The sequence below is a fragment of the Pundamilia nyererei genome, unplaced genomic scaffold, assembly GCF_000239375.1.
Source record: "Pundamilia nyererei isolate P.nyererei 1_Seehausen unplaced genomic scaffold, PunNye1.0 scaffold00002, whole genome shotgun sequence".
Classification (NCBI taxonomy): domain Eukaryota; kingdom Metazoa; phylum Chordata; class Actinopteri; order Cichliformes; family Cichlidae; genus Pundamilia; species Pundamilia nyererei.
The window spans coordinates 8,143,807-8,155,035 of NW_005187403.1; the positions used below are offsets into that span (position 1 = coordinate 8,143,807).

General features: G+C 41.4%; 2 protein-coding genes across 3 annotated transcripts in view; one reads left to right on the forward strand and one right to left on the reverse strand.

Moving 5' to 3' along the window:
• Window positions 1-4,120, forward strand: part of nop14 (NOP14 nucleolar protein homolog (yeast)) — an 18,400-nt gene extending 14,280 nt beyond the window's left edge. For both annotated transcript variants that reach the window (XM_005720404.1, XM_005720403.1), the window contains exons 16-19: window positions 2,891-3,038; window positions 3,160-3,278; window positions 3,404-3,559; window positions 3,645-4,120. In XM_005720404.1, the coding sequence (XP_005720461.1) occupies window positions 2,891-3,038; window positions 3,160-3,278; window positions 3,404-3,559; window positions 3,645-3,738 (517 nt within the window). In that variant the 3' untranslated portion in view covers window positions 3,739-4,120. The remainder of the gene's footprint in view (window positions 1-2,890; window positions 3,039-3,159; window positions 3,279-3,403; window positions 3,560-3,644) is intronic.
• Window positions 4,121-7,477: 3,357 nt separating this feature from the next.
• LOC102212091 (alpha-synuclein-like) overlaps window positions 7,478-11,229 on the reverse strand; it is a 9,471-nt gene continuing 5,719 nt past the window's right edge. The window contains exons 5-6 of the mRNA XM_005720405.2: window positions 8,727-8,798; window positions 7,478-8,200 (exon numbers count right to left, since the gene is read on the reverse strand). Coding sequence (XP_005720462.1) covers window positions 8,183-8,200; window positions 8,727-8,798 — 90 coding nt within the window. The 3' untranslated portion in view covers window positions 7,478-8,182. The remainder of the gene's footprint in view (window positions 8,201-8,726; window positions 8,799-11,229) is intronic.

Consider the following 11,229-nt stretch of genomic DNA (forward strand, 5'->3'; position numbering starts at 1 on the left):
ATGTAGATTAGAAAATATCTGCATTTATCCCTAAAATTGTGAAATTAAGTGTTATAGCAGCCAAAAAATGGACAGCAGCTTAGCTTAATAATATAAATACAATATAGATACTGTACAGTAGACTTAGCTGTAAAGTAGTGAGGTGAAGTAAGGTTTTCCAAAAATCTAAGCAAACAAACAAGAAACCCTCCACAAACAGATGAAACCAGTGTAACTTTGGACATAAATCAAGATGAAATATCTCGGTTGGTTTTGAAGGGTTAGTGAAGTTAGTTAAATTATAACACTGGCAACGTCTTTTAGAAGAGTTGGGGGTAAGTTGTTCTTAATGAAAGTGCTGATTCAGGGTCATTCAGTGAGACTGTTGCTGTAATTTGGCAAGGAGAAGACAAAACTGCAGCCAATAGACTGTATTAGCCTTTTCCATTAGCCGATGTGCCATGCTGCATGTGAATAATCCTAATAAAGACCTTTAGAGGGGAAGAGTGACGAGCAGAATTACGTTTGATCATCACCTGTTGCCAGCGGAGTTGTTCAGCTGTTTTCCAGCTGAGACTCCAACCACAAAACCTCCTGGTAAGAACATGGAGGATGGATGCAGACACGCGGTTTATGCCAAAATTAGAAAATTTCTTTGTTAGAGTAGCCGAATAAAACAACAACAAATCTGTAAATCTAGGAGTGCCATTGTTGACTATTGAAAGTGTAGTATGTATGATAACCATGTAATAACAGAGATTAACACGTTCCTGGAGACAGTTATAGGCACAGTGGGAGGACAGAGAGGGAGTGTGAGAAAATCCTTTGTCTTCTCCTTCACACTGTTCATGATCAGTTTGGATCACCAAAAAGGAAATAATTAGATTTAAAAAAAACGGAGCCACATTAAAAAAAAGTTAATTTGTTGTTGTTTTTTTTGTCTTTTTTTCCTGTAAGGACAAAACTGAAGCACACAAGCGTGCATTCATACGCATCTTCTCTGTAACTGGCTGCATGTTCCACAGTGCTAATGCAATTATTGTGTGATAAACATGCTCGTTATTATTACAGCCACCGCTGTTTGCATCTGATAAACCTAAAATAGGCCTTCATACTTGGTTTACCTGGATACGCTGAGTGGCTCATAGCTGATTTATCCACTTGTGTGAATTTGGGTGAGTCGCCAGCACGGTTTCACACAGCAGCTGGTGTGTGGGCACAAAGCTAAGCTTCAGGCTTCAGCAGATCATGATTGTGCACAGTTTGTCAGAACATACATTTTTATTCATGCTCAACTAAAACGAATACTTATTAATGTATTGTAATGAGTGGTAATTATCGATAACATTTCATTAAACATGCAGAGACATAAATACAGCAGCCACTGGTTGTATTTATGGGGGAAAAAATTAAAAGAGCCTCCAAAATATGGAGGCCAAGTCAACACCTTGAACTCTATAATGTCCTTCAAACCAGCCCTGAACCATTTCTGCAGTGGGCCTGCGATTGTTCTCAGTGTCATTAGGGAATGCTGTTGCCATAAAGAAGTGTAAATGTGAGGGGTATGGGTGAGAATAACATCCAGATGATGCTGGAGCCAGGGTTTCTACTTCCACTCGCCTTCTTCACTTCCGTCTTTTCCCATAAAAAGGACACATTCACAAAGATGTCCACGCGATCTAAAAGAAGGATACCATTGCAGTGAGATAATCAGTGTTATCCACCTTAGCTTTAATTTCATGGCTGATATATGTATTATTCCAATTTATTCCTCAGTCAGTTTTGAGCTGCTAATCATTTTGCTGTACAGTTTACAAAGGGCAGGTCGTGTTTTCCAGTATTTGTGTTCCTAATGACTCAGAATGAGTCTTGATCAAATAGTACTCAGTGAGTCATCTTTAAATCCTGTGCCCTGGGGTCTGATCAAGTCCAGTTCTCCCACAGTGTTATATACGCCACTGCATGAGAGTCCCTCTGCTCAGTTTCATAGTATAATTTCTGCATTCCTTGAGGCCGTACAGTGACACATGCACACAAGCAACTGTGTGTGAAGAGGCCAGTGGGTGTGGTAATTACTGCTGGGTGATAAAGCAGGCGAGGATAGTGAGTGTACACTGAAGGTTAAAGGGTGTCTAAAATGTGTAAAGATGGAGGCGGCAGTGTCACACAGAAAATAGAGCTAATGCTTTTAGAGAGGTCAATGACTCCCTGAAGTCTGGAACCCGTGGACGTCACCAAATGCTGCATTTCCTCCTTGAGATGGTCTGGAAGACGATTACCGTAGCTGCCTTCAGCTTCTTGTTTGTGGGTCTTTGTGTCCCGGTTCCAAAAGCAGCCGTATATCCTACAACCCGGCCTCCACCATGTTTGTAATTTGTAGTTCTGAGAGAATGAGGACTTTGATTGATCACTGACTTTTAATGTAGATCCACATGACATTATTTCAATTAACACGTAAAATATCCGTGAAACACTAACTGGATAGGTTCATCCTTCTGATTGTGAGCCTTGGCTTTTGTAGTTCTGAGTGACATTTATAGACAGCAGGCAACAGTTACGTATGTTTCGGACCATAAGGCGCATTAAGCGAAACAAAACGGTCAGATAAGTCTAACTTTCCTCGACTCATTCTTCTTGCTTCCTCCACTTCCGTGCCATTAATTCATTAATGTTAAACTCTCTCGCAGCTGCTCTATTCCCGTGTTGTTGCAGTATATTAATGACTAACCTCGTATTATGGAAAATACGGTACTTGTAAAATCAAATGTTGCGATCTGCACGTGCAGCAGTGTTTGAAAGGAAGTCATATGTGTGAAGTGAGAACTGGGCTTCAGGACCTGAGGTATATAGAGGCTAATTAACATGAGAAAAGTTATAAAACTGAAATGTTCATAATTGTGTTTTTTCACAGGTTAACGTGTTTGTCTACTTGCCTCGACCTGGTGAAGAGGTGCTGCTTGCTCTACAAAGACCTCCCCTCCTTCACACACATCTTTCAGCCAATCAGAACGCTTCTTTCAAAACATCTTTCCACCCAAACATTACCAGAGCCATTACAGGTTAGTTACAGATTTATGCTGATTTTTTGTTGTTTTGTTTCTTTTTGGGGTTTTTTTAATTTGTATTTTTATCTTAATTGGATGAATTTTCTGTGTTTAGTAACAGTGTTTGTCATTGCAGGAGCTTGGCAGTGAGATCGTGGAGGCCATTAGCAGCACGCCTGTGACTCAGAGTGCGCTTGTTTTTGACAAGAGAAAGCCTATTCCTCTGAAGCTGCTCACGCCCAAGATTGTTGAAGTGTAAGCACCAAAATAAATTGCTCATCCAAATCGAGCAGTTCAGATTGTTCAGGTAGCCAAAGATTGACGATGGATGTCTCCCCTCTTTTTTTAATATTTCGTGTGCCATTTTTGGTTATTATCAGGCTGGACTATGGAAAGAAGCGTGGCAGCACCAGAGAGGAGAGAGAGAAGGAGCGACTAAAGCATAAATACAAGAGGGAGTTTAAGGGCGCTCTGAGAGAGATCAGGAAGGACTCACGCTTCCTGGCCAGAGAGAAGCTCAACGAGGTCATGAACAGGTGTGGATACAACTCCAGCATCTGTTCAGAAATGTTCATGCTTCTCTTAGTAGACGATTTAACTTTTACACATTCTGTGTTTCAGGGATGCAGAGAGAAAGAGAAAAGTGAAAGAGCTGATGGGCAGTCTGGCCACCCAGGAGGGAGAGTGGAAATCCCTGAAGAGGAAGAAGAAGTGAAATATTTAATCTCCACCAGTTCTCCCCATTGTCTGATCATTTTCAAATGGATCGCTCCAGTTCAGCTGTGGATCACATGTATAAGGTTGAAATATATGGAATATACAGCTGAGAGTTCTCTGTCATGATTGCACACCATGTTATCATATATTCCCATGTAGGCGTTTGATGTGACAATTGGATACTGCTGTTGGAAGTGTCAGTCCACAAAGGAACAGAGGAGTGAATATTTTGCTCGCATTTCCCTTTTTAAAAAAAACCAGAAACCATCACAACGTTATGCTGTTGTGTGTGCTGTCAACAGTGGCTATACTTTTCCAATAAAGAAGGTCAGGGTTACTCCCACTATGATAAAAATGTAAATAAATTTACAGCACATGGATCAAGCTGCATCGGTCTTCATTTTAAATGTTTAATGTTCTGTCGTATAAAACACCTGGAAACAGCTGCATGGTCTTCACATTAATGCAGTCCTGCACAAATTGAAAGGTTGTGGTCTTAGCAGGGTTATGGTAATAATTTATTACTTAGCAGCCTTTATTCATAAAAAGCTTAAAAACAAAGTATTTTATTATGTACTAAATATATATTAAATATAACTATTTTTGTTCACTGCAACATGGAAACACGAGGCCGTCAAATGTATCTTTACAAATCCAGTCTGAGTGAAATGATTTGAGCGATTCTGAGAATCGTTTGCCGATGCGGTTCTTGATGATCTCGGTGGTTTATCTCGCTGTGAGTGGATTTTAGAAATCAGGTCGCACGCATCACAGGACAGTTCAAACACTTTGAATTCAGACTGCAGCTGGGCAATTGACACAATACCAAGAACCTGAACAGGAAGCAGGCATTCAGATGTTGTGGGTTGGTACACAGACGTTGCGTGTATGGTTTGATTGGTAGGAAGGCAGGAAATGTTGGTTAAAAAGGCTTCGGTGTGGTGTTTAGTGGAGATGAATTTTCTCTTTGAGTTATGTTGCTGTTACATGCAGACACGAACACAACAGCAAGATCTGCTCACGCCTTAGCCGATACAAAAGTTCATTCAGGACTCACATTAGCTTTGGAGCTGTCGTAGCCAGCGTAATATTTTGTTTGGATACATTTCTGCATTTTTCTTAAAAACATGCTCACCCAGTAAATCCTAACCATCTCCAGAAGTGTATTAATGCTGGTGTCCAGCAGTGTTCTGGTCTCCATGCTTGCCCCCACCCTGCTTTTGCTTACCTTGTCCATTTGGGTCATTTTCATGCCCTCTAGCTGTTTCTCTGTTGATCTTTTTGCAAGCTCTCATCACTGCCAGTCAACTGCATACTGATCTGAGAGTGGAAGGTTATTGTGCTTACTCCTGTGCACCTTTAGGGAGTCACACTTGCTCATGTATCATCTGTTGTCCTCTTAAACATTAAAGACAGCTGCTACCTAGATCCGTCTCCATGTTGTGCTGATAGGAAGTCTGCTTTAGGAGGCAGACCAGCAACATCATGCCAGAGAAATCATCTGAATTCTCTGGCTTTCTTGAGACTTTATTATTTAGATATGAGGTTTGATCAAAAATTGCAATCTAGCTGATTTCTGCTTAGAAACTGTGGACTCCTGGATTTAATTAAATTAAAATCTGCTTGGGGGTAGCTGGAAATTCAGCTCTCACTACCAGCAATGATTCTCCATGAGAAATTTGGAATTAGAAGTTGACCTTTGCTCCTGCAATGTTTGAGGACCATGATGGTTGGAGCCGGACTTCCAGCGAGCGGTCTTAGAATAGCAACGTCCCTGGAAAAGCCACCTGGACATGCCTGAGAAAAGGATCTTAAACAGATGTAAATCAGTTATCCTGTGCATCTTATTTTCTTTTTACTGTTTTATAGTGCTCACCTGATTTGGTCCAAATGACCAGCCCCCAGAACAAGTAGCCTACCCCAGCTTTAGCATGACAGTCGAGGAGCGTGTTAGGCTACATTTCACTGTGTGTTATACTTGTATAACTATGCATGTGACAAATAATAAAGAACCTAAAGAACCTAAATATGATGTATGCTTTCCATCAAGTGCATCATAAAACAGTGGGCTACTGCAGCTGTAGACTGATGTGTCATGAACAATAAATACCCACCAAATCCTGCAGGATTAAAAGACATGTTGGCCTCAGTGTTGATGAAGAGTGCTGTCTCTCCAAGGAAACAAAATGCTGGAAGTGTTAATTGCAAGGACATGCCTTTGTGAGTGCACGTCTGTCTCTTTTTTTTCCTCCCCTCGCACTCTCTAAAGCCTGCAGCTGGAGGGCTGGCTACAGCACATTTTCAAGCCCAACATGGTTGTTCTGTTTAAGCGGCATACCAACATCTAATCCTAGATTATCTTTGATTACCAAAATCCTTAGACGATACCGAAATCTCTTAAAGCGCAAACCAGTAATTGATGAGAACTCAGAGACTCACCAGCCGCTTTGAGTTCTTTATATTTATACAAGGCAGGATGGATCCAGTCTTTCATGTTGTCTACATCAAATTGTGACCCTACCATCAGAATTCTGCAGTTGAAATCAAGACTCAACAGACCAGACAATGTTTTTCACATCTTCTGTTGTTCAGTTGTAGTGAACCTGTGTGAATTCCAGCTTCAGTTTCCTTTTCTTAGTTGAGAGAATTGCAACCGGTGTGGTCTTCCTGCTGTAGCCCATCTGCTCCAAGGTTAGGTTGTTTTGCTTTCAGAGATGATCTTCTGCATGTCTTGGCTGTACAGTAACCAGTGGTTATTTGAGCTTTTGTTGCTTTCCTATCAGCTCGAAGCAGTCTGGTTATTTTCCTCTGACCTCTGACGTAAACATCCACAGAACTCTTTTTTGGGTCATTCTCTGAAAATCCTCGAGACAGTTGTTTGAAAATCAGGAGCTTTTGAAATACTCAAACGAGCCCATCTGCCACCAATTACCACGTTGTGTTCAAAGTCACTCAAATCACCTTTCGTCCCTATTCTGAAGCTCAGTTTGAACTTCAGCAGGTCCTCTCAGCCATGTCTATATGCATAAATGCACTGAGTTGCTACCACGTAGTTGGCTGATTAGATATTAGTGTTAATGAGCAGCTGAACACCTAACGAACTGTTCCTAATGAAGTGGCTGTCATCAGGGGGACAGACTGATTTTTGTCCCACTTTCAGTGAGAAAGTGAAGATGCTTTGACATCCAGCTTGTGAACTATCAGTGTTTTAACATACACTGTTATTCACATAGCATCGCTCACCACAATTTTAAAAATGCTCTCAACACGTTTTTATTGTTATAGGTCAGCCAACTTACTTAAAGCTAGTCTACACACATATAGATATAGATCTATATAGATAGATCTGAATGTTTCAAATCAGATCACACTCCCTGCTACGGATTTTATTTTTTCCTGTCGTGACTACTGCGCTGTGTGTTGGCACGAGTCAGAGCTGACTTCACCGCATCCTGTTGGTGCAGAACACCGCAGCCCAGATCTTAGCTGGCACACAGATATGATTTGAACATATTACGCTGGTGCTTGCCAAATTACAGTGGCTGCCCATTATCTCCTGCATTCATTTTAAAGACGCATCTGTCACTTTTAACTAGCTTTGCCCTAATTATTCCTCAACTACTGACTAAAGGCGATTTGCCTTTTTGTTTCTTTTTACACTCTTTTATTTTAGACAATAGCTTTTTCTTTCCTTTTGTATTTAATTTGAGCAATGAAGCACAATTCTAAAAACATCATGGGTCTCACACTTTTACACATTTTATTCAACATTTAATTCCCATTAAATGAATATCAGTTCCTTACATGCTCTGGGTTTTCAAAAGTCCATCCAACATGATATAGTATATCTGTTATATCAGTGACAACTTAAAAAATATGAAAAGCACAAATAGCTCAGCACTTTATAGTCCACCGCAAAAAACAGTGACAGTATACAGACAAAAATAGAGAATATTATTCTGCTCCCATCTCAAACAGATCACTGTAAAGTGTTCATTTATATAGAGACACTTAGGTGTTTGTAGACTGCAGTATATTTCCATGTTTGAGTTACTGACATAGCCACACAGTTGACAAATATATAGACACACGCACACGCATAGACACGCAGTGATCAGCTGGCTTTCTCAGTGGGAGGGAGTCACTGTAAATGACAGCTGGTCACAGAGGACACACACCTGAGGTCTCCTTCGAGACTGATGTTTAAAAGGCACACACCGACGCACACCAACACGTTCACGCGACATCTTTCGATCTTCACAACATTTACACGGATATTGTACAGACGTACGGGGCGGCACGGACGGAAACACGCACACACGCACGCACACCGACGCTGAGCACAGACTCCATAAAGGACCAAAACGAGGCACGACGGGACTTGGCAGAGCAACATGGAATGTTTCGATCATTTATCCTCGACAGCGACGCTCCCCAGCAGGTTATTCGTCAGAGTCCTCCTGAAACAGGCCAAAAACAATAGAGGTCTGGATTTATCATCTGGGATGCAGATGACCTCCTGCGGCGCGATCGTTTTCACCTTGAAAGATGCATGTCTGTGCAGCTTAATGACATTACATCACAGAAACTGTGCAAAGTAACGGAGATAATGTTACACCACCCATTAAATGGTTTATTTATGAACTCTGGTGGCTGTCTGGAGCTGCTCACAGTCTGTCTTTGCCTTAAGCAGGATGTAACCTTTAAGCAAGTTGCCAGCAAATGCCAAATAATATATGAACCTTTCATTTGTTTAACAGAAATGTTGATGTAATTTAAAGATTATTGTCTTGGGTATGCCAAAGACACAGCGAGTTACCGTGCCCCTGAGCTAACTATCCATTTGCTAAATATGTGTTAAAATGAATGAATAGTTTTATACCGTAATACCTCTAATAAAACTTAGGTGAGGTTGCACCTGCAAGACTTTATCCAGTCAAGTGTGATTTGCAGCTAACACGGTCGGTGGGGGCAGGTGGGCCTTACCTCTGTGACATCAGCAGGGTCGGTATCAACTGGTGACTCTGCCACATCCTGTACCGCTGAGGCATCGTCACTCTGGAGAAAGACCAAAGAGAAACATTGTATTTTTATTTGTGCTCGATCTTTAAAATGCGACTGTATTTTAAACTAGAAAACAGCAAGAAAAGTGAAAGAATAAAAAACATGGTTACGCAGGTGAAATATCCTGAGCTGTAGATCTTCTACTAACTGCATCCAACTGTCATTTCAAAGAAATGAAATGTCTTCCCTGGTATTAGAGACCGGCACTCAGAACGGTGGTCACTTTGAGCAAACATGCACAGCATGGGATTATTGCTGGGGAAAAGAAAAGCTCTTTGTGTAGACTCACACACTACACTACACATCCATAACCACTGCATGACGTCATTACTTTACTTTTGTCCCGTGTGTGGTTCAGAATAAGTCTACAGGTGAGAAGCCAAAGGTGAGTTCTGCTCAATGGAAGCTCCAAACTGACACCTGATGCTTGTGTGATGCACAACAAACCCAAGGTTTTTTCAGCCGATCACAATGTTCACACATACACACAGGCCCCAGGATGACATGTGACATAGAAAAGGTGTAGCTACTGAGGTTGTCCTTTTTTTTTAAAACTCTGTTGCTTGTAGTGTGAACAAGCAACAGAGTTAACAAGCCAAACCGAAGCCTAAAGACCCGACCTTCTCTTTTAAATGTACTGATATTCCCATTTCCAGTTATTCAAATTGTTAGACACAGGAAAACCTTGGAATAAGGATACGATAATGGGCGCGATTGCACTATGTTTGCTTGGAGCCATTTTTAAGATCTGACACAATTTAATTACATCAAATTATATTTCTTTGACACCTTTGTCCAAAACAAATTACAGTCATTACGTTCATTGTAACTACACCGGCTGCATCGCTGTGTCCTCCGCATTTGTCACCCACATATGCTGTGGGACTACAGTACCTCTGAGTGATCCCTTGAGCCTGCTTTTGTGTCTGCAGAAGGAATATTACATGACTGAAAGTTTGGCAAAAGTAATTTAAAAGCACGTGTGAGGACATTTCTGTACAGTTTTCTACAGTCTGAATATTTCAAATAAAAAAATATTTGGGGTGGACTGACAGCATCAGCCCCTACGTGTTCTGCGTCTCACAAAATCAACAGGAAACCTGTTGATTTTGTTAATGAGTCACAAAATCCACTATGGAGGAGGTCAGGATGAAGTGGTGGGTCAGCAAAACATTTATCTTCTTCCAGCAATTAACATTGAGTGTTTAAAGCTGCTGTGCCTGTGACACGGACTCAATTTAACCATGAAAATGAAGCTCCTGTAATTGTGGTTATTCTCATTTAAAATCTTCAGACGACCAATGAGTTGATCTGAAGTGGCGGCCTTCTAATTCATCTGTGTGTGACTGTGCTAAAAACTTTGAAAAGTATAAAACAAAAAGACTGAACGTAAACAGCGTGCACAGTTCACTGTGCTGCAGCTTTGTTCGCGGATGCATTAATTCATGCTCATTTCACAACTTTCATTACGAGCGGCGGTCACTGTGATTGCTAAAAGCGGGACAAGGACGAGGCGTGAAACGCTAATGAAGACTGGGCGAGGGGTGGGTGATGCCTCCTATTTTCCCTTGATTGCGCTGTGCCATTGAACTGACCTTCCTTAATGGGGAGTGGTCACAGTGCACTGAGATGAAAGGCTGATGTGAGGTGCTCCAGTTACTGCACCCTGTCCTCCTGCTGTTGCATTTAACACCACCCATCAAGCCTCCATCTGTTCCCCTTATGGAGCCGGAGACATTCACTGTAACAGTGAATTCTACCTTGTGTGTTTGCTGCGATCAGACTCAACTTTGGGCAAAAGTTTTACACAGAAATTTGCTTCATATATCTCAGTGAAGCAATATTGTGCGAATCTACTAAAGTGATAGCTCTTTAGGGACCACGTTGTATTGTTTCAGAGCCATTTTCAAGCAAAAACTGCTTTACGTGAAACGGCAGCTTTTATCACACGCGGCTGAAAAGATTTCATCAATAAGATGTGTTTATTGAGACCATTTTCCCCTCTGCCCTACGCCACGTTTTCTACTACGCTGCCCACCCTCGCCTCATTTTCTTCTCCCACTATCCTCATCACTTCTCTCTTGTCTTGATATGACTCACCAGCAGATGATGAATTGGCGGAACAACCAGATGAGGAGATTAATCAAAACTCAGCATCCCACCATCCTCTGTTTGTGGATCTGTGTGTGTCTGTGTGTATGTATCAGCTACAGGAGGGAATCGCTGATGGACTCTCTCAACCTGGCATCAATTTTTAAATAAAATCAATATTAATGAAGTTTAATGGCTGAGCCGGCTGGAAATGACGCTTAAATGAGGACAATCTGATGCTCTCTTCTTTCTAGTTTCTCACTGGGAAAAGTCCCTGTGTGTGTGTGTGTGTGTGTGTGTGTGTGTGTGTGTGTGTGTGTGTGTGTGTGTGTGT